Raw genomic sequence first — 24178 nt, 5'->3', positions numbered from 1 at the left:
TTAAATAAACCCTAATAAAATGGATATAAAGTCTGTTATACATTTATTTGTCAAGGAAAGAGGATTTGAGTGGTATTTCATATCTCTGGGTTAGCATTCTAGCCTTTATTAGAACTCTTCTAGGAGCTGCTACCTACTGTAAACCATTTCTATACGTCTATTTTTATTGGCTATGTTGTTCGAGCCACGCCATTTGTCGGTAGATTGAATCTTACACCGTGGTTGGTTGTACGTTGTGCTCCTCCCCCTTGCGTCGATCTGGGCGTGCTGCAATATGATTGGCTGCGAAACGTTCTTTCCTCCTTTACCGGTTTCTCGAGACGAGCAGCTGCCAAAATGGTGAGCTTGTATCCGAATTAAATTGTTTACAATCCGCTGTCCATCGAGTCAATCCTGACCCCAGGTTGCATTTCCGTAATTGGTAGCGATTAATTAATGTTTTACACCCGCGTCGTAAGCGAAATTAACGTGCGAACTATCTATTTTATGCCACAGGGTATGATAGTTTAGTGCACAAGGCTCCCCTAGGTTATTGGCAGAATTGGTTCACAGTATAGCAAAAATCCTCCAATCCACCTCGTGGTCTAACCGCAAAGTGGATTTGTGATGAAGGGGAGTTGGGTACTGGAGAAAAGCTTATTTTGTAGTGGTGTTGACTCATTTTATCGGCTAAAATGTTGGCTTCCAAATGCTGGCCATGCTTGCGGTGTAACGGCTGGTAAGTTAGAATAAATGGCACCTAAGGTAAAGAAAGGGGAGGTCGTCTTTAGTGTGATGGTAACGGTTCTGTGATAGAAATTTAGAGGTATGTTGATTACGTGTTTAATTTGATGTGTATGTGCGCTGATAAACTCCTCGGCGAGGGACACCTCCGATGCAGCCCTGGCCAAAATAACACATCTTCAAGTGTGGGAGGCACGGCAGACCATGGGTCTCCTCGTTAAAAGTATAATGAAAAGACCGTGTGTTTTAAGCGGGTGTGTGGTGGCCACATCATTCAATTGCTGCACTGATCCAGTGTATTTAGCCCAGTTGTGTTCCCTTTAAGGACGAAATGAGTTGTCGACGCAATTTCGAGTTAGAGATGTTTTTAATAAAACGCGTACTTTACTATAGCGCAGAACTAGCTTTCGTGCAATGTAGCACTTTAAAGTATTGCACATCACCCCCCAATAAAGTTATTGTCCCTTTACACATATTTTAGAACATACCATTAGGAGTCAAAATGGAAGCAATACTGAGACAGTTAGTGAAATTTAGTCAGCCACTATAATTATATGACGGGAGGACCAGATCATGCAGCAAATCGCTGTCCTTTTTACACTTTTAGCACAGTCTGAGCAAAGGTTATGCTGGAAAATGCTGCTGCCACATGGGCGCACAGTTCAGATGTCCTGCGTATAGTTTATGGTGTGTTTATCTTCTTTATAGAATGCCAGTATCCCAGGGTTAAGTCTCTGACGGTCAGGCATAGAATGTTGTTGTATTGGAGCAAGGAATGTGAAGGCTTCTTTATTATTCTGCCTTCTACATTGAACTGCGTTTTCCACCTAGAAGATGCATTTTTGGAATATTATTCGAGTAATTATTAGTTAAATTATGATTAAGAACTTTGAAATATAGCAATAACGAGAAAGAACCTCTGCTAAGACACTGCATAATTGAGAAGACGTCTTAGGTTTGTTAGATTGCTTAATGCATGAAAGAATCATGGAATCCATGCCTCCCTGTATGGGGGGGCAAATAATCATGAATCGAGCAGTCCAATAGTAATGCTTGGGTAGGAATTTATTGAAATGATCAATTTGTCCCGTAGTTTAAATAAAACCTCCAGATCCATAATAAACCTACTCTACAGCCAAAATAAGTTTTCTTTTCCCATTTGCTCCTGTTTAATGGTATCATTGAAAACCAGCATTGGCATAGCCCAGTGGTTCCCAAACTTTTGACTCCTGAGGACCCCCGTTAAGTCACCACTGGAAGCCGGGGACCCCCAAGTAATTTTTAGGATTTAAAGTTCAAACATTAAAACAGTAATTAAAAAAAATTAACACACGTGTGCACACAAAACAAATACTCGAATTACTAAGGATTTTAGGGGTAAATATACAAGCCCCTATCACTATGGGAACATCGCTTTTGCAGAGTTCCCGTGGCGATAGGGGCTTCGCCTTATTTAGAAGGCAGCATTAAGCCACTTAACATGGCTTAACGGTGCCTTGTAAATAAGACCCACTTTGCCCCAATGCTTAGCGTGAAAGGGGTGGGCAGTGGGTGTTTCCCCTGCAACACCCATTGATTTTGACGTTGCCCCCTATGAACAATGGCAGCGTAAATGGGAGGCCACCCCAAAATGAACACCAGGGAAAACATGGGCTTACGTTGGCGAAACAAGGAGAAATGCCTATTTCTCCTCGTTTTTGCAAAACGCCTTGGATTGTTAATGTTCAGGATGGTGACCCATCCTGCACTTCAACAACCTTTTAAAAAAATTACATTTTGTAACTTTCAGGTGTGCTACATTAAGCAGCACACATAGACGTGACAAAATGACATTTCAAGATTGTTTATGTGCAGGAAGGGAGACCTTCCGGTACATAAACAATCTTCCCCGGTTAAGTGTAGTGCCAGCTCAGGGGAATCGCAGGACTGCACCATATTCTTGTAAATATGGTGCAGACCTGCGTTTCTGAAGTGGCGGAGTGTGTTGTTGAGCCAAGGAGGCTAACGACACTCTCCGCCACTTATGTTGTATTTTAAATCGAAAATTTGCAAGAAAACGAAAAATATTAATAGGAAGGTTGGTGCTGCATCTCCGTGACTAACTTTTCAATGGCTGGTTTTATTTCGCAGTTTCATTGATATATTTGCAGAGGGCTCAACAATTAAATCTAATGTGGGGACAAACTGCTTAATTTCATTTTGCGGTTTAATTTTAATTCCTTTATCGAGCGTTCTTCATACGACCAAATGACAGCAACAGAAGCATCAGACAGGGAAGTAACAAATAATTCAACAGAACATTCCAATGAGATGTAATGCAAACATAGGTTTTTCATGCGTTAACATCTTTTGCTCAATGTGATGTGGTCCTTCCGGTTAAACTCTTAACTACCTTCCAGGTTAACAGGAACCCTTATAATCCCGGCTCCGTACTTTATGATATTGTGGGGTCGTGGACAAATTCTCTGTGCGCCTCGTTACCCCCAGGTCCCTCCTGTCCTCGTCCCCTTCATTACTTTTCATAATGAAGGGGACGAGGACAACGGGACCCGGAGTAATGAAGATTACCGGTAAGTAATAGGACAATAACGTGTAATGGGATAAAAAAAGCACACGCACAAGCGTGTGTAGACAGAGTTTAAAGCCCTTACTAAAAACCTCGCATCGCATGCACGCTGGCTCAGACGAGACCTAAAAAAAGCACTCGAAAAAGTGATCCTGTTTGACTGTGCCATAGCTTGGTTTTGTTCACCGTGATAGTCCATTCCAGAGATCATCATATGTGCATGAGCTTTGGTACTGTTCCAGTGGTAACAATGTTGCCCAAACTTCCAAATGTAGTGCCATTGAGATGAGAACCAATGCATCCCTAGACAGATTCTGAAATAGTTTAGAGGGAGGGGGTGCCTGTAATTAGTTACGATCACACAATAACACACAACTTGTCAGGTAAACTCCTTTTGCAAGCATCTTTATGAAAAACATGGAGCATTTTGATAGCCGAATAGTCGTTGAACTGTGTAGTAATGTGGTAAGTTCGTAGATTATAGAATGTACATATTGTAGCACTAGAGTGTTTAGAGTATTCCTTATTCTGGTTTGATGTAACAGAATGTTGGTGGGACAGATGTAGCAGCGGATGTGCTGCTCATCAGTACGTGTTGGTATCACTAAACATTTAGCGAGTTAGAAAAATATTGGACACATTATAAACTGTTGTAAAAATAACTAACCACCTTCATACTTCGAGCGTAGTTTAGTAATTTGAATCATTAATCAGATGCTTGTTTATCAATAGTGATTTGTTTTGCCCACATGCTTTATTTTGATGAAGAAAGACGTGTTTGTAGCTGGCATTGCTTTCAGCTTTTCACGAATATCACCCTACCTGGTATGATTTATAGAAGTATGGTGTGCTGTCATTTTACGAAAACTCACCCTGATGCTTTTCCCTGTAGAACGACACTGTGACGGTCCGAACAAGGAAGTTCATGACCAACAGGCTTCTGCAACGGAAGCAGATGGTAATTACCTTTCTTATTGTTTTTGCTTACATATTTTTGACTTCAATATTGCTGTCAGCTCTTTTAGCATCCTTATGTCTGGAGTAGTACTTACTGAAGTAAACTAAGTGCCTGAGAATCCAAGCGGCAGCTCATCTAGCAGCAAATAATGCATATTTGGCCACGTTAATTCGAAGAAAAGTTAAAGATAAATGGCCCCTCTGGCAAGTGTAATTTGCAACTGTTTCAAGTATTTAATTGGATACTGCTGCCGGGTATCTGCCATGTGATGTGTACTGACTTTAAGTTTGTGCTTTTGATTAGACGGCTGAGCAGTTTGTGCTACTCCTTTCTGCAAATGTTTGGTCATTAATGGATTTCTGAAGCTGTATGTGCCCAAATCTGTACCTGTGAATGCTTACGTTGGTGCACAAAGAATGCGGGCTGTTAAAAAAAAAAAAAAAAAAAAAGTAAAAATTTGCCCTAAGCCAGCAGTTTGGTTTTCTGGGCTTCCTGAGTTTTTGAATATTATTTTTCCAATTATTTGCAGAATATTTACGTCTAAAATTGTGAAGGCATTTGTTTGGGGATTGCAAAGACTACATGTTGGTTGTATGATTTTTGTTAATTCTAAAGACCTATCTTAAATTTGAACCACAGGTCATTGATGTTCTTCACCCTGGAAAGGCCACAGTCCCAAAGACTGAAATCCGGGATAAGCTAGCCAAAATGTACAAAACCACCCCAGATGTCATCTTTGTATTTGGCTTCAGAACTCACTTTGGTGGTGGCAAGACAACAGGCTTTGGTATGATTTACGACTCTCTCGACTATGCAAAGAAGAATGAGCCCAAGCACAGGCTTGCCCGGGTAAGTATCCGGACAGATTGCAATTTGGAGGCTAATTTTCTATTACCAAGAATTCCTGGTTGGTCGACAGGCTGGCTCGTGTTCTTAGACTAGCTGTAAAGGAAACAACCATAGTTTAGGTAGCACCTCCAGTGCCTGCTCATGGAATTTAACCTGTAGGGCACAGATTACTACTTTTGTTTTTAATCCTCTAAAGATGTGGCCCTTGATGCACAGCTTAAAATGTTGCAGACAGTGTTCAGTCTTCTACATATATATCATAACTCCTGCCCTACTCGAATATTACTGTGATCGTGTGCCTCTCTAAATATTAGTCCTGCAAGCATGGTTTTATCTCTGTACCCAACTTGAAAAATACTACCAAATCATTTGATTCCTTAAAAGCACTTGGTCGTCTAACTCTTAAAACAATCTCCACGCTCTGTTTAGAGTGTCATGATGTACAACAGCGATGGGCTGGAAGTCTTCCAGAGTGACCACCAGTGGCTGAGAATTCGAAGGAGTTACTCCAATTACTGTGTTGCAATTCTTATTATTGTTGATTCATATTTGCACACTTATCCACATATCGGAAATGTCAGCATAGACCTGCACTGATCTTTTAAGCCTTTGCCCGTTTACCTCATCAAATCATAAGGATCAGACAAAACCTCTCCATACCATTGTTTTCCTGACCTTCATCTGTACTATAGATACGTTTTGCCTCTGCTAAAATATAACAATAATCAGGATCGTATATTTATTTCTGGAATTCACAAATAAACAAACCCAGCTTCTCTCCACCTTGTTCTCAAATGGGCAAAGTCCATTGTGCACAAACTCTTGCTTATTCATCACCACTCTGTCTCCAACACGACCTTCTCTTTCGTCTCAAAATGTGTTTCAGTTTTCCTTATTTGTCCCCAACTACCAAAGCAAACTGTCCAGAGCACTGAATGCATTTCATTGACCCAGTGTCTACAGTCCGCTCCCTTGTGCGATTGTTGTAGAATCCAGATTTTGAAACCTTGCTTTGTGTCTCTAAATTATTTTGCTTAGCATAACCACTGCTCCCGTAATGAACCTCTCTGCGTCTTTATTGTTGACTTTTTACACTATTTCTGTAACTGAACTCTCGTAGTCCCCTTCTTGGCCCATCCATAGTTAATGGCCTTCAAATGCTTCAATGGCTCTGATCGTATTATGGTGGCTGAGTTATTGCAAACAGTTTTTCACTTTTCTTAACCGTTGTGCCCCTCAAGTGACAGATTTTTAGTGGCTGTTTATCTAATTTTTTAAGAACCAACGTCTGTATCCTTCCACATAAGTGTTCTACCAGAGTGATGGATGCCCTCCAACTAGTTTGTGTTTAATCCTATCCAGTAATATATATTCCTTTCCCTTCTTCGCTTACCCCTAGCAAAATGTTTTTGCCCCTACCCCGCCCTCTTAACTCTAATTCACATCCCACTATGCCTACATGCTCTGGGTCTTTGCTAAAGGTCTGCACTTTGGTATCTGCTTCCAGCTGGATCTTTCACATTTCGCTGTCGCTTTTTGAAGTCGAATCTGGTTTGCTAAAGCATTCTTGGAGATGTTCAGAAAGCTTCCCTTTTCATTCGTTGCTTACCATTGGCTTTGTGGTTTGTTCACATTGTTTGGCTTTCTATGTGGTCTCTTTATTTGTGTTAGGCTGTCCGGGGTGAGTTTGTCCCACCCTAGAAGCAAAGCTTTTTCACACCAACTCCCCTTGTATTCTTCCACAAGAGTGCCTTTCTTTAAACATGCCTGTAAATCTTGTTCCTATCTTGTCACATTTTCTGTGCATTCAGACTCCAAAGTCAAATGTCACTGTCTTCCTAGGGAACTTGGTGTTTACTTTTTTAGGCTTCAGAATGAGGATTTATGTTACAATCTTGCTGGATACTGGGGTACGAAATAGTTTGATTTAAAAAAAATAAAAAAGTTTTCCCTCTAGCGAACAACATTTAAATGAATTCTGCAAGTATTAAAAAATATATCAGAATTATGAACCACAAATGTAATGTTTTTGTTAATTCTGAAATGTATTGGAGATCTATTTTAATATGATTAAATCAATACACATGGTAATGCCATTCGCACACTATCGTTTGCACTGCATAGTTTTATTGGGAAAGGTCATTTGAATTGAAACTGTTGTCTAATGGCAGTGTGCTGCCATGCCATGCATGCTCTGCGGTACTCGGCAAGCTTCACCTTTGTTCCACCCCAGACTAGGCCACTCCAGTCTACTCCACACAGCTCAACACTGCACTCTATTCCAATGCACTTTACTAAGCAACACTCCTTTTAACCATGCTAAACAGCAACCACACTGGTGTATTACATGGCTAACGCACATCAGCAAAGTCAATAGCTCTTGTGTTGGCGAGATTTTCGGCAGCATTTTTATAAAAGAGCTCAGCGTGAATCTCAAGCATCACCTGTTAGCATTTGCAGCAGTGAAGTAGTGGAATGTATAACAAAGTTCTGCAGTTTGGTAATCAGCCGTTGGCTGCAAGATTATGAAGGTTTAGTTGGGGCATGTCTCAGTATTCAGATGGTCTGAATATTTTCGGTTTATTAGGAACGAATTGGATTTAAATATTAGCATGACTTTAATCCATGTATTTTTCTGGCCCTTTACAGCATGGACTGTATGAAAAGAAAAAGACATCCAGAAAACAGCGCAAAGAACGTAAAAACAGAATGAAGAAGGTTCGGGGCACAGCAAAGGCAAATGTTGGTGCTGGCAAAAAGGTAAGATCAAAGCACGACGACCCTCACTGAGCAGGTTTGCTGACGAACCACTTAAATCTATTCTCAAAATAACCATAGTTCTCTCTTCTGTTTTAATTTTCCTCTGGATTGTAGAAGGTAATATTTTGACGTACTTTTGTAGTTTTTCTTAGTTTGTGTTCCGTTCGCAGTGCCTAGCGATTTTAGGAAACTTTTAACCAATGTGGTGGTGTAGCTGCTTAAAAGAATGGATCATGAATATGGTTGGGTTCTATCAGCATGCCTTATCAAACTGTATCAATCCAATTACTTTTGAAAATGTCTAAAAATTACAGCGAGTATAGAAAATCACATTTTACTTTACAGGTTAAATCTCCTACACTGAAATGATCTAGTATGGGTTGCATTTTATGCTTTTAATTCCCGTTGACTAGGAGGGATTTCTGTATTTAATTCTAGTCTTTGTGTGAGGCAGAAGTAGGCTACACAAATGTACCATCTAGGAAAAAGACTACCTGTAAATTTGAATTAAATAAGCGTGCCTAGTTCAAATCTCGACACTGATCGGGAGTGACTTGAAAAAGTCCCAAGTGACGATGGTGGTTCTTAAATAACATGGCATAATCTGTATTAGAATTGCAGTAGAAATTAAGCTGAGTCTTTCCTGAAGTGAAATAGAAAGGCTCTGAGCATTTCCTTTTGGACGCAGACTCAAGTCTTGGTTTCAGTATCTTGTGACTTGCAGCAAAGAGTATTGTTTTTTTTTTTTTTTTTTTTTGCAGTTTCATCGATCTACAACCCATTCGTTTTCAGATTTATTCAGGATTACTTGTAGACCAAAAGACCTATTGCACTAAATGCCTCATTGGGAGGGGGCAGGGGCGTTGGTATTTCCACCTCCCCTCCATAGCATGCAAGTATCACTGAAGGACACAGAGGCACTTGTGGAGCCCTTTCTTTACTAGATCACAAGTTATTTTCTATAACTCCCTGGCGCAATGGCGGTGGAGTAATGGTTTTCCCTCATTTACATGAAGGAACAGGTCCCACGCAAATAAGTGAACGCTTCGCCACTGTACTCTCACCATATTACGAACTGGAATTTAATGCACGGAGGCTATCAGAAGCCAAAGTAACTGCCACATAAATTTGGTGCACAATTGCACCACCGCAGGAACACCCAGACATCCCCTTGTGTAGGAGTCAGAATAGTCTGTACCGGGTTGCAGAGGGATCTGTCCTCCTTTCAGATGCACGCACATTGCTGCCTGCGTACTGTACGGTGGATGGATAGCTTCGAACTTCCAGCCAGCCTTTCACTAATATCTCTGTGAGATATTATTGTCCCATTCGTAAAGTAGAAGTAGATGATTGGTATGACTTCAGAAGACCCAGTTCTGTTTGGTTACTTTTAAAGTGAAGGACTATCCAGTAGGTTGGCAGTGCTGTGATGCCATACAGATGGCAATAGTGAACTCAACAAATCCTTTAAGCTAACAATACATTTTGAACTCTGATTTGGTGATCTGCTTGAAATAATAGTTCTTTTTAGGATTCCTCTGATAGTTGCAGAGATTTGGACCTTTATTTGGACTTTCTTTCCGGATGAACATTAAGTTTTTTTCCCTTTACCTTCTTCTTTCCCTGCTTTCTTGGAATTGTTCACCAGAAATAAGGTGGCTAGCAGGTATTGAGCAAATGCATGAGTTTCTGTTGTGTGGGTTCAGCATCACTAGCACGGTGGTCACTACTCTTGTAATATTTGGATGATACTTTGCATGCACGGCTCATTTTTTCAGAGTTTAGTCCATAACTTCTGCATATACTAGCACTATGATTTCTAGGAGTAGAGTATTAAGGAAGACTGGCAGCTCGACGAACGTTTGGAGGACCTAATCCGTTATTTGCCGCGGTTACAATATGCAAAGGACTGACCAATCCCACAGAGAAGTGTAGGTGTGCCCGTAATAGCAGACTGAATGAGACATCTTGTAATACATTATTCCTAGTTACTCATACCGAAGTGGAGAGCTTTACCGTTACAGTCAGTCTTTAATTTGTTTAAAATGCATGGCATTATTCTTGTATTTGCTTTGTTGGACCCAACAGTGTTAGGGGGTTACTCAGCTTTTATTATGCTGTCGTGTTTTTTTATTGAGTGTGCAAAACCATGGATTTATTTTCTTCCAAAGTTTTGTTACATTCTATTTTTCACAATTGCGCTCCTAGTCAAATGTGGTGAGCTGATTTGTTGCATAACAATTAAACCAGGTGATACTTGATTGTTTCTCAGAGTAAATATTGCTTGGCAAGACATTTTCCTTGTGTAACAGTATCCTGCCTGCTAAATTGCATGAGAAATTCCAGGAATTTTGTTGCTGTAATTAAAATGTTGCATGTTCACCTGTTTGCATATGACCATGCTAAAATATGTTGGTCCCTTAGAAGTTGATTGAATGAGTGCCTTACCAATGTCTTTTTGGCTGCCTGCTGCATAATAACCGCATGAGTGCTTTAGTTGGTTCAAGGTTCTTAAAGTAGGTTGGGATGCCAGGTTTTTGTCCAACATTTCCTTGTGGTCAGATACACAAATCACTTTCTTCTAGTAGGTGGGACTTGCTCCTGGAAACTTGGGCCTAAGTTCCAGCTGAAGTTGCTTCACCTGAAAGAAAAGTTTGTGAAATGGACGTTTATCCAATTAAATTTTACTCACACCACAGAGCCCCTCGAGGTTGTGGAAAGAACTGCTCTGGACTGTGAGATTAGTGTTTCTACACAAGTTCTCGTTAGACGTGTCCATTTTGATAGGGTTTTTTAACGGTTGTAAGAGTTTTAAACTAGGACATTTGACAGGCCTGCACAGTCATACAGCAAATAGCGAACTACATTCCGATTCATTTCAGGTGCTTCAACAAAACTATCCGCTCACTCTATTTGCTTACCTCTTCAGAAAGACTTTTTTTTTTCCTTGTCCTCATCTTGCCATATTTCATGCTGGCACAGCTCTCATCTCCACTATGGGAGAGGGTAAGCCTGTCCACGCAAAGATAATGCTGTTTCCACATGACTCCCTCATACAAATAGAAAAGAGGAGAAAGCAGGGTCCTCCAGCATATATGGCATAATCATTGGACCCTATTGTTTGTTGCCAGTTTACGTAAGCGCCCAGACCCTCTCAACTTTTTGGGTCACTAGCAATATCGACCCGACCTGTGTGCTTGATGCTAATCTGGCATAAGTGGGGGGGTTTACTGATTTCCAAAGCCTATGTATCTCCCGTCTCGCTAACAAGATCACATAAGACAAATGTTATGGGATAGCTTCCCTGCAAGCCTGCTTCTGGATATAGCCTAAAAAATATAAGTTGAGGGCTTACCTCCGATGTCGAATAACCTCACTGATAAAGTTACATACTGATGTCCAAAAGGGTGCAATCCTCGGACACTGCATGAACATATGTACGTCACTTGCTGCTGGAAACATACACTCCAGGCATCCAATTACTTTCCCTGTGACTCTTGAAAGCTTGGATGGAGACCAATATACCCTGTGTGGGGAACAGGTGAATTCTCTTAAGTGAGGCAGGTTTCACCACTACACATAAAGTAGAAATACTTTCCATATTTGCTTTAAATTTCCCTCAATCTCCCTCTTCCCACGTGTTTGTTAAATCTGGCAAGCTCTTATCTTCTGCCTCCAAAAAGGCCCAATGCCAGATTGAAACTTTCTTCTTGAGGGAACCAACTTTCATCACCTGTTCGAGCCATGGTTCATCCTCTTCAGCTCACTCTTGGAAAGCTCACCATGATCGCAGCTGATAGTACTTGAATCTTGTTAGCTGACCCGTGGTGCAATTCCTTAACACCTCCCACTCCACCCAGCCCCACCATGCTCTAAGATCTGCCGAACAACTTAAACCTGCTGATTTTAAGGGTTGACTGAGCTGGTCTATCCAGCAATCTGGGATACCCAAGGAATCCCAAATTAGTGCTGAAAACTTATAATAAGGTATACCAAACCTCCTTCGGACATATAGCCATGTTATTAATTCAGTTTTTTAAACAATCAGTCTGACCTTTTTAAAATACTTCGGGTCACCTTATTTGAACAAAGTGACTGTCCCAAATCTCTCAGCATTGCCCCATATAATCTTCCCACTGATAAACTATCTGGTCTATTTGCGATTAGCTGAAAACTCTTAAAAGTGGAAAGCAATACAATACAATACAATAGATCAGCAGATCTAGGAGAGTTGGCCTCCCGGCCCAAAGTTTTTTCTCAATTTTTTCCAGGCTATCCCAGGTCCCTTCACTGCCCAAATAAAAATCCCTAGTTTTCCCTGTAACTTGACTATATCCTCTCAGAAAAGTAAGCGGTATAGAGTTGAAGAGGAGTGAAATGTGGAAGATTAACCATCATGAGGTTAACACTGCCATAGATTTTTAATGGTATATTGGCCCATCTTACCAGGGGTCTCACTTCCTCTTGGCACACTTTCTTTTCTAGTTGACCCGTGGAATATCATCCAACCTCCGAGTTAAAATGCCTAAAAAATCTCATTTGGGGTTTCGCCCCGGACTAATCTTTCCCTGGTTCCAATTCATGACTTAGGTTTTATCCACAATAACCATATATCCTGATATCTTGCCAAAGCTCTCAGCCATCAGAGTAGGTATTGCTGTCTGGATTTGCTGTATATACCACCATATCATCTGCATACAGAGCTAGTTTATTCTCCAACCTTAAGGACTTGTGATCTGTTTACTAATGACATCATTACTCTAAGCTCAATGAGTGAACATATGCAGCTCACTTTCATTCAGCAGAGTCGCCAATCCATCGACATCTACATGGCATGGAAACAAGCTAGGATTACGTTTGACAGTGGCTTTAACTAGTTCTCTCTTCCTTGGTCTTTAAGGGCTAATGCTTGACATTTTAATGGGTTTGGTGGTATTTACCAATCCTTTCCATGTACAGCCCGTTCTGCCTTGACACTTGACTTACTGCAACACCACAGGGTTGTGGACAGGAAATGCAATTTGGAGCTAGAATTTAACCGCTCTAGAGAGAAGGCAATGATTGATCTCATTGGCCGATTACTCTGGTATATGATGAAGTATTGAAATGCAGACACTTTTTTGTATTTGCTACTTTTCACATCTAATAATGCTTTTGCTTGCAAGGAGAGTTTGTTTTGCATTTACACTGTGGGCTGTGAATCAATTGATGGTGGTATTTTAGAAGGGGGTAATCCTGTTTGCGGTAACTTAACGTTATAATTGAAAGTCCAGTATGCTTTATGCTGCCCTGTGTTTTAAATGAACATGCCTACTTGATTGAGTGGAGAAAATCAAGATTCCTAATAGGCTTAATTCATGTAGGTAATGAAGTTGTACATTAAGGCTTCTTTAGACTTGGAGTACACATAAAATGTACATGAATGTCAAAGTTAAAGCCCAAATGAGTTTAATGCTGTTTTCACAAGTTAAAGTTGAACTAATTTCTTCCCTTTCTTTGTTTCCTTTCCTCCCCCCTCCGGCCTCGGTGCATTCTTTATTTCAGTGAGTTGAAGAATGTTAACAGGTATGTATCATTGTTATGTAAAACCGATATTAATTTCTCATCAAGTAATGATATTTTGTCATGCACTTTATCATAAATGGTACGCTATGAAAAATTATTCTCAGGCTTAAATTGGGGTTATTTTCCACTATAGGAAGAGGCAGCAGGTTTGAGTCTGCTCGAATGGTAAAATGGTGTTTTAATTCAAATTGATTAATGAATTATGGGATTGGCAGCATAACTAGTCTACATTTAAAATTCTCGGTTACACACTTTAGGGCGAGGGAACAGGAGGAGTTTTACAAGCTGTTTTGAATTAACTAAATCCAGTACCTGTGTGCATTGTATTAGCGTCATTAATGATTCTAACGCAGTCTAATTTATAATGCGGGTTTGTGGGACAGTCATTATTTTGTAGGCTAAGTCTGAACTGAGACTGCAGTGTAAAAAGGTTAAAGCTCATTTGAAGAATTTTGAACCTGTTTAAAGCTTTCCAAAAGGTGATCCCTTTTGGAACTGCTTATCTTGGTCCTTTTATGCAGAATCTAAACGTATGTTTTCTTTCCTACTCTTTTGCAGAAGAATTGAACCTCCTGGTCATCATGTCCGTGAAGACAGTGCTCCACGTTCTTTAATAAAATGTATAAAAATTGAATGCCAGTTGTAATTCGCTTTATTTTCAGTTTCAAGCTTGATTGGAATTACTAACTGTTGGATAATTTTTTATGTGCTAGTAGTGGTTGCTCTTCACCTCTGCGGCGAACCAAATTGCTAACTTTACCATAGTGTGGGAAGTGGATGGATGCATTGCATTTCCTTGCTTTCCCAAAGCAGTGCTTCCATTGCTCTGCATGCAAGCTGACCCTTTATTCTACGGCAAAGTGGGTTTGTCCCGTGCTTTCTCATGTTAGAACAGTGGTTGGTATTGAAACAGTGGGCGTTTTATCACCTAAATAAGATGTTCGAATTGAGCCTATTGCAGTTTTAAGTCTATTAGTTTGTGGCCTGAATTGATCAGTAGAGCAGCAGCTTACAAGGATGGATGGAGCAGCAGCTGGCTGTACTGTCACTCTTTGCTTTGGCTGTCTCCTATTTGCACGGCTCTCAATCATGCCACACTTCACGTGTTTGTTTTTTTTTTTTTTTTTGCAGTACATTTCGTTAGCAATTGGCTTGGTTCTCCTTAAATGACACACACATGGCTTTAACCATTCCCTCCTGGTCTTCTAGAGGCACCAACTTTCCATGCAAACAACTATTTCACATCCCAGTAAGCGACCCAGTGTGTTAGCCGGACATGGCATTAACTGCATGCACTAGTTAGACCTGGCATCCTTCTGACCGGTTTTGCTGACCTAGTTAACCTTCACGAACCTGCATGTGTGCTCTGCTTAATTCATTTTTAACATTTGCTTAGCCACAATTGGCATATTTAATTTACTTAAGTCTCATGTTAAGTGGCACTACCTGTGCCCAGGGCCTGTAAATTAAAGGCTACTAGTGGGCTTGCAGCACTGATTGTGCCACCCATTGCAGTAGCCCTTTAAACATGTCTCAAGCCTGCCATTTCAGAGCATGTGTGCAATTTTAAACTGCCATGTCGACCTGGCAAGACAGAACCTCCCTTTTTTTTAGTACATTGCCCCAAAAGTATTCCCTGGACAACCCAAGGGGAGGGTGTAGTGTATTTAAAAAGTAGAACATGCACTTTAAACTTTTAAATGTCCTGGCAGTAAAAAAAATCCTAAATTTATTTTTCACTACTGCAATTTAAAATCCCAATTTATGGTGAAGTTAGAATTTTTGAATTGTAGTTCTGAAAATGCCCCTTTTAGAAAGTTGATATTTTCCTACTTTAGCCATTTGGTGCCTTGTGCCTGTCTGTAAACCCATATCTGGGGTAGGACAGCTGGGCTTTGTGCATTGCCTCCAGACAGCCATCCACAAAGGTGTGACTGATGGGCTGTTCACATCCTGGTGGGCCCTCCTAGGCAGGATGGGAGGGAGGAGCTAACACCTAAACCTGAATAGGCTGTCCCGTGTCCCCACACAAAGGGCTGTATACACCCCTGTAGTGGTTGGAGCCAGGGCAAGCATCAGTGCACTTCAAAGGCCTCTTTGAAGTTTCCCCTTCTTCAAAGGCCCACCTGGATAGAAGTATTGGATCTGACACCACCAACTAAGTAAAATTCTGGACTGTTGTGCTGCCGAAAGGACCACCACTCTACATGACTCCTGCTCTGCTGACTCCTTGTCTGGGAGTGTGAATGAGTGGACCTGTAGCTCTACAATCCAGAACCAAAGTGACTCCAAGGGCTTGCGGCTAACCTCCATGATTAAAAAAAAAAAAAAAAGGAAAAACGGCGTTTCAATTAAGTAAAACATGCAATAACAGATTTCAAGAAAAGGTGAGAAGTAAAGGACAGTTCAGTAAGTTTATCACGTTTCAGTAGGTTATAAAAGAAATATTCCTACTGTTCAGGTTTTATTAACTATAGTGTAGATCAGTGAGAGGTATGATTAACTGGTTTTGATACTTGCAATATCTCAATTACTTCAGTGGACAGGAGGGAAGTTACTTATTGCCGAGGGAAAAAAAGCGGACAGAAGAGGAGGCATGGGGTAGTGGACCTGAATAGGGGAGGTTGGGAGATGGTGGGTTATATTCCAAGATTAATACATGGTGGTTAGTTAGCTGGGCTTTTTATTTGGGAGCATTTAAAGGCTGCCAGAGTAATCGCAACTTAAGGTCAAATTGTTGGTGTAAAATAAAGGTTTGAAATCTTTCCACTCACAATAGTTTGGATAACCAGTTTGAGCAGCAGTCAAATAGTAGTTCAGTTGTGTTTAGTGGTGGAGGGTTGTGGAGATTATGGGGGCCTAAGGCGATTAACATTGGATTTAGCGATGCCTTGCAGTGGGAAATGTCATTAATAGTTTTGTTTATCGTCCCAGTATTTTAAAAAAAAAAACATTTGATTAGGGTTTCAAGTTACATAATGGGCCCTAGCCCGCTGTAAACATGTTGCGCATCGGATAAGTCCAAGGAAAACTGGAACCCCTGCAGAACATGCAGGTAAAACGCAATCCTGACACAGCTTTAAAACCCCACAAAATAGATGAAATCAGGATATATGCGACCACAATTGACAATATAATAGTGTCTGGAAAGTTCAGGGACTGGATTTTTATGAGGGAACCCTTCTATAAGGGGTCAGTGTGCGGTAGTGGTGCTCTTCCTCTAAATCGCCCATCTGGCCCATATTTTCCTTTGTTTCTGGGGGCATCCCAGAGCCTGGAAGACTACCATCTCAGCCTCCATGCGTTTATCTAGGGCCTTCTTCCATCTGCCAATTGTTGGGGGGTGTACCCTTCCACTGCTGTGCGATAACTCGCTTGGCTAGGGTGAGGGCCAGGAAGAGCAAGTGCTGTTTGTATTTGTTCCCGCCAATCCCATCTGTGCTATGCAATAAAAATAACCTTGGGTCAAATGGAAGGTCCCATGATAGGACCTGGGCTAAACAGAACATCACCTTGCGCCAAAATGACTAATGCACTGCAATTCCATACGGTGTGTATGAAAGTCCCCTCCTCGTAGCGGAGGCACAGTGGGGACTAGATGGCCGCCATAGCCAGGATAGAGTGTAATATATGCGATTTATATATTTAAATTGGATGAGGCGATAACGTGAGGACACTGCCAGGGCCTATGTCCAGTCGTCATCCGCCATGTCCCGTGAATCTCTACCCATGCCGCCAGTGTAATGTAGAGTGGTGTAGACGGGAGTGGTCAGTGTCCGGTATATCTGGCGTATTCACTAAGTCCAACAGACTCCCAAGTTCTTTTGTGGCCAAAGACGCAGTTCCACATGCCTGGTGGGATGCACAACCAGAGGTCCACCCAGTCTGCAGCATCCATCAATGGACTCTACAGCCTGGTCTAGATATCGGAGGGACCTGCAAAAGACTTTCAGTGGTGGCTGAAAAACCACACTTATCCGTGGCAGACCCCTCTCCCTTCCCCACCCAGAGCTGACTATTGGCAGATGCATCACTTCTTGCATGGGATGGCCATCTGTGAGAGGTGGAGATGGAAGGACTCTGGTCTCCGCTCCTCGTTAACCTGTTGGAGCGGAGAGCGATCCGATTGGCTTTGAAAGCCTTTCTTCCTTCCTATCAAGGGAAGACTAATTTAGGTATTCAGACACCACCACTGCCATGTGGAAACAATTTACTTACCTTAAGTAACGCCTTATCTGGTAGAGACTATCTGGCTGAAGATTCCTTACCGATTCTCCCTGCACTGCGAACAAATTTCTCTATATATTTTAACCCTTATGATGTCCTTGGTGTCTGCAGTTGCATATCAGCAACCTTCTTGGATCTGCTTTTCTTGTGTGGGAAGGTCTTGAATAGTAACTGTCAGTGTGCTGAGTTTGACGCCTATATAGGCATCATTCGTGCATCCGATGCGGAGCCAAACTATGCCACCTATGTGCAAATATTTTCTCGAAACGTCCTGATCCAGTCTGACACCTGATTATAGGGTAAGGATCCTGCAGCTAAATAGTCTCTCCTAGATAAGGCATTAGCAAAGGTAAGTAAGTTGTTTTTTCAGTAGAAGCAAGTTTGCTTTGTTAATACGCCTTTCCCATGTTCAAAGTTGCTTCCAGAAAAGTGTGCGTGCTGATTTTCTCCTATTCAACAAGAACCCAAGTCTGTTAACGGTTTGTATTCTTGATGGTATGCTGTCCTTGCATTTCTTTAATGAGTTTGCATTTACCTGCCAATTTAGGCTGAGTTACACATGTTTCCCCTGCCTCCTTAGATGAGCCTCAACCACTACCAGGTACTTTGTGTAAAACCTTGGTGTTTTTATCTTAAACAGTACCTTGCATTGATAATGTGAATAGTTGACTTTAAACCGTAGCTATTTCTTGTGGTTGGTCTTCTGATATAGAAGTAGGTATACTAAAGGTCTGATGTGAAAAATTGCTAAAGGCTAGACACCTACTAGAAATGCTGGTTATTACCTTTCTATTTCTGCAAAAGTCAATTAGGCTAGGTTTTGATAAACTCCTCAGTAATCAGTCTTGGTGCTCCAGCGAGTGTTAATAGATCCAATTGGATACGTTTAAAGAGCAAATCGATGAGAGAAAATAATTCCTACTAAATCATTTTTTTGTGAACAGATTTTTATTAAGCTTTTGATCATACATCTGTGTAAATTTTAACAAGTTATGACCACATTTCTAGATACTGATATTCAGTCGCACTCGCCAATAGACAATCATTACTTGTGTAAGGCAGATTGCTGCGTCGTGCCAGCATCTCAAGTCCTCCACCCCCCTCTATCGCTTTAGTAAGGGTACTGCAAGTTACACCCTATTCAATCCATCTAGCTCTCTTCTGTTTAACCCAAACTTTTAGTAATCATAAATGCTCAAAATTGTAAACTGTCCTCAACTGCTCTCACTCCCCCCCCCCCCCCCCTTCCAGGCGTGTCGTGTGCAGGCAATCTCTTATCTTCCTAATGCATATGCATATACATTTGATCTTTTAACTGTCGTTATGGGCCCATAGGTTATCAATCTGAGGAGTTACTACAGTTGTGTATCTGCTTCTCTGTTCGTCATTCCTTGGTGTCTAAAGTGTGGGGTTCAGCTTTCACCTTCATGGGTTTCCCCTGTTGGGTCCTCTTGGAACTAATTCTCTGAGTTCCTCCATAATTCCCCCAACGCTGCCCATGTTCTAGCTGTCTCCAGAGTTTTTTTGTTTTTTGCTTCCTGTTTTCTTGGCTATTTGTAACCTTACTGCCCCCTCACATTCTGCCCATTTTATGAATTCCTTTTTCCATCTGAGTATATTAGGGCCCCCTCTCTTTCCAGTGACTGGTGATCTTTTCTTGCTAATACCAGGCCACGGTCCTGGAACCTACTTATCACTTTATTTTTAGCCGTATGGGGGAACCAGTGTAGTAGAAAATACCATGTTACTGGCACTTCTTTTCTGGCTACACCTGCTACGGTTGGAGCTACTTCCCAAAAATCCACCAAGTTCTGGTACCTCCAGAACATATGCAGGAATTCCACTCCTGCTACGTTGCAGCGTGGGCAAGCTGAAATATTTATTTTGTCCGGTGTGAGGTAAGCTCTGTGCAAAACGTAGACCTGCACCAATTGAAATCTAGCATTCCTGGTACTCTTCCATGCCCTTTCCGCTAATTCCCACAAGCTATCTCTGCTATAGATTAGCCTAAGTCTTCCTCCCATTTCTGATGCAATTTACTCAGGGGAGGGAGTGTCTCATGCGTGAGTCTCATGTAGAGGCAGGTGACCGCCTTAAAGGTGCCAGCTGCAGTTACCACGTACTGACACCCCGCCAACGTATGCGGTTCCATGGGCCCCTCCCTCCAGTGTTTACGTATTGCTGCTGTGATGGTGGTGGGCAACAGGAAATCCCTCCCCCCCACCCCCCCCCCCCAGGTACGTCCTATCTCTCTAAGGCAGAGTTCTTCAATATGTGGGGCGCGCACTCCACTGCAATCCGACCTTCCTGCCCATGCTTTTGTCTTGCTAACTCTCCCAGGAGGGGTTAATTGATAGCGCTGAAATGCTTCAGCTGCAGTGGGAGGCAGGATGTCTGCTAAAACCGAAACTGTTCCTTGCTCTTTCGATATCATAGCAGAGGAGACCCCTTGCCTCTCACTGCAGCTCTATGAATTAACCCCCTCCTGGGAGAGTTAGCCCTTCCAAGAGAGGAGACAACATTTTCAGCAATGTTTTAAAGCATGGGCAAGGTGGGCTCCGGTCCAGGGCACCAGCCTTTCAACAGCTGTTCTACAGAGTCTTGCCCTCATGACCTTGACATTTTTTTAAACAGTGTTGTAAATAGCGTTTTACCATAATTCATTTTTAATGTGTAAGAGTATTTCACGGACGTTTTGCAGACAAAATGTTTGTCATGCAACATCCATATAAAAAGTTAATTTTAGATCAATACAGAACCTCACATATAAGAAATGGGAGGGTGTGACAGATTATTTGCAGTAATGTTAGTGAACTGCTATTGTGTTACATACTGAAAACATACGTCACTATCCCTGAATATCTAATGTACACACATTTAGTATTTGACCAAAGAAGGCATGAAAGAGCTGGCCTGGTTGCCCCCTCGCTCCTCCGCGCTCCTGCTTCAGAGACCCCTGCAGTGCCAGACCTTTTCTACGCCGAGAGCAGCGCCCCAGCAGGGCCGCCCGCTCCAACCGATCCCGTTTTTCCCGCCACTTCCTGCTCGCCCCCTCGCCACACGATTGGTGGACGCGACCCCGCCTCCCAGCTGACCCGCCCTCCCGGCTCCCCTCTTATGTCGCCCCCTCAGCGACCGCGCAGCGGGAGCGCCGAAGGTGCGCCAAAGGTAAGCCCGTCTGCGCCTGGACCGCGCCCAGCGCCAGATCCCCTGGCCCCCACCGCCGGAAGCCGACCAGACAGACCTACGACGCCACCGAACTCATCGCTCTCAACACCGGCCGAACCCCGGGTTGCTACCGAGCCACACCGAGACGCACCCACGGACCCTTCATCTGCAACGCCTGCAAGTTCACCTGCAACCGGACCGGCTCCACTCCGCCAGCGCTCAAGACCTCGACGAGCAGCAACAGCAACCACCTGAAGGGCATCCTGCTCAACACCCGCTCCGTCCACAGACACGCCGTCGAGCTCTGGAACCTGCTTGACACCACAGACCCAGACGTCGCCTTCCTCACGGAAACCTGGATGAACGCCACCTCAGCGCCCGACATCGCCATCGCCATCCCGGACGGCTACAAGATCATCCGGAAGGACCGCGTCAACCAGACAGGAGGAGGCATTGCCATCATCCACAGGAACACCATCCGCATCACGACCGACACCGACGACACCCTCGCACCCGCCGAACACCTGCACTTCCAGATCCACGTCAACCCCAAGACCACCCTCAGAGGCACCCTGATCTACCGTCCCCCGGGACCCCGCACACAATTCAGCGAAGACATCGCCGACTTCATCAGCCCGCACGCCCTCCCCTCCGCTGACTACATCCTCCTCGGGGACCTCAACTTCCACCTGGAGAACAACAACGACCGCAACACCACCACCCTGCTGGACAACCTCGCCAACCTTGGACTCAAGCAACTGGTGACCACCCCCACCCACTACGCCGGACACACACTCGACCCGATCTTCTCTTCCAGCAAAGACATCGCCTTCAGCCACGCCACGGAACTCAACTGGACGGACTTCAGCTACAGAAAAACCACGCTCCACCATCACCAGCAACAGGCTCCCCGCAGAAGCTGGAACAAGATCACTGCAGACCAGCTCGCCACTTCCCTGAACAAAAACCCTCCCACCAGCACAACGAACCCCAGCCAAGCGGCCACCAACCTCACGAAATGGATCAGCGACTGCGCAGACTACCTCGCCCCGCTGAAGACCCCGCCGAGTAGACCCGGAAGCAAGAAAGCCCCATGGTTCAACGACGAACTCAAGAGCTCCAAGAAGAACTGCAGAGCACTCGAGAAAACCTGGCGCAGAGACCCAACACCGGACAACATGACTGCCCTCAAGCTCGCCACCCGCAAACACCACCAGATGATCCACGCCACCAAGAAAACCACATTCAAGGAACGACTGGACAACAACGCACACAACAGCAAGGAACTCTTCAACATCGTGAAAGAGCTCTCCAACCCCAACGCCGGAAACAACGACATCACCCCTTCGCAAGACCTCTGCAACTCCCTCGCCTCCTACTTCCACAACAAGATCGTGGACATACACAACAGCTTCAGCACTCACCTGACGCACGCCACGACGGAACCACCACCGCCCCCCACCACCACCCTCCGCGCCTGGACCCCGATCAGCACCGAAGACACCATCCGCACGATGAACTCCATCCACTCCGGATCTCCGACCGACCCCTGCCCCCACCACGTCTTCAACAAGGCCGACGCTGTCATCGCACCCCACCTGCGGGACATCATCAACACCTCCTTCGACACCGCTACCTTCCCGGAGAGCTGGAAGCATGCCGAACTCAGCGCTCTACTCAAGAAACCATCAGCCGACCCCACCGACCTCAAGAACTACCGCCCCATCTCGCTGCTCCCGTTCCCGGCTAAAGTCATCGAGAAGACCGTCAACAAGCAACTGGCCGCCTTCCTCGAGACGAACGGCTCCCTCGACCTCTCGCAGTCTGGCTTCCGGGCCAACCACAGCACCGAGACCGCCTTGATCGCAGCTACAGATGACATCCGAGCCCTGCTTGACAACGGAGAAACAGCGGCCCTCATCCTCCTGGACCTCTCCGCGGCCTTCGACACTGTCTGCCACCGTACCCTAGTACAGCGCCTCAGCAACGTCGGAATCCAGGAGAAGGCACTGGAGTGGATCACCTCCTTCCTCGCCGGAAGGACACAGAGAGTCCGCCTCCCTCCGTTCAGATCGGAAGCCACCGAAGTCATCTGCGGCGTCCCTCAAGGCTCCTCGCTCAGCCCAACACTCTTCAACGTCTACATGAGCCCCCTCGCAGCCATCGCACGCCAGCACAACCTGAACATCATCTCCTACGCCGACGACACCCAGCTGATCCTCTCCCTCACTAACGACCCCGCCACCGCCAGAGCCAACCTGCACGAAGGGATGACAGACGTAGCCAAATGGATGTCGAACAGCCGCCTGAAACTGAACTCGGACAAGACTGAAGTCCTCATCCTGGGATCCTCACCCTCCGCCTGGGACGACTCCTGGTGGCCCCCCGCCCTGGGCAGCGCACCCAAACCAACTGACCACGCACGCAACCTGGGCTTCATCCTGGACTCCTCCCTCTCCATGACCAGACAAGTCAACACCGTCTCCTCGTCGTGCTTCAACATCCTGCGCATGCTACGCAAGATCTTCCGATGGATCCCCACCGAGACCAGGAAGACGGTCACCCAGGCCCTCGTCACCAGCCGACTGGACTACGGCAACTCCCTCTACGCCGGAACCACCGCCAAACTCCAGAAAAGACTCCAGCGGATCCAGAACACATCAGCACGACTCATCCTGGACATCCCCCGCCGCAGCCACATCTCCGGACACCTGAGAGACCTGCACTGGCTCCCGGTCAACAAGAGAATCACCTTCCGGCTCCTCACCCACGCACACAAAGCCCTACACAACCAAGGACCAGGATAACTCAACAGCCGCCTCAACTTCTACGCTCCCAAACGCCAGCTTCGATCGACCAGCCACGCCCTCGCCACCGTCCCCCGCATCCGAAGAGCCACCACTGGAGGAAGGTCCTTCTCCTACCTGGCCGCCAAGACTTGGAACTCCCTTCCGATCCACCTCCGCCTGACCCAGGACCACCTCGCCTTCAGGAAACAGCTCAAGACCTGGCTGTTCGAGCAGTAGCGGACCCCCCTCCCCCCAGCGCCTTGAGACCCTCCGGGTGAGTAGTGCGCTATACAAATGCGGTGATTGATTGAGACTGAATCATAAAATCAAAGCTGGTCAGAACTGGGGCCCCCAAAATACATTTGGCCCAGGGCCCCCAAAATCCTTAAAACGTCCCTGAAAGTTTCTCTTAAAATTACAAAGGCAGGCGCGCAAAATGCCAGCCAGCCATGTGCTGTTTAAACAGCCTGCAAATTGCTTGTCTTGATACTAAATGGTATGTATTCAGGGCCGGCTTTACCGCTAGTGGCGCCTGTTGCAAGAATCCTTTTTGGTGCCCCCACACCCCAGGAC

At 44.4% G+C, this 24178-nt stretch overlaps 1 protein-coding gene across 2 annotated transcripts; it reads left to right on the top strand.

The window, feature by feature from the left end:
• The first annotated feature begins 212 nt into the window (after nt 1-212).
• On the top strand, nt 213-14055 carry RPS24 (ribosomal protein S24). 2 transcript variants are annotated; one of them, XM_078642963.1, is made up of 7 exons: nt 213-339; nt 4182-4247; nt 4887-5096; nt 7746-7856; nt 9505-9522; nt 13401-13421; nt 13980-14055. In XM_078642963.1, exons 1-5 carry the CDS (start codon nt 337-339, stop codon nt 9508-9510), a joined length of 396 nt encoding a protein of 131 aa, XP_078499089.1. In that variant the 5' UTR covers nt 213-336; the 3' UTR covers nt 9511-9522; nt 13401-13421; nt 13980-14055. The 2 variants fall into 2 exon arrangements, with proteins under 2 accessions (XP_078499089.1, XP_078499090.1); XM_078642964.1 differs by lacking the exon at nt 9505-9522.
• The last annotated feature ends 10123 nt before the right edge of the window (nt 14056-24178 follow it).

The sequence above is a fragment of the Lissotriton helveticus genome, chromosome 5_1, assembly GCF_964261635.1.
Source record: "Lissotriton helveticus chromosome 5_1, aLisHel1.1, whole genome shotgun sequence".
Classification (NCBI taxonomy): Eukaryota; Metazoa; Chordata; class Amphibia; order Caudata; family Salamandridae; genus Lissotriton; species Lissotriton helveticus.
Note: the sequence above shows the minus strand (reverse complement) of the source record. Positions and strands in the feature narration are given on the sequence as shown.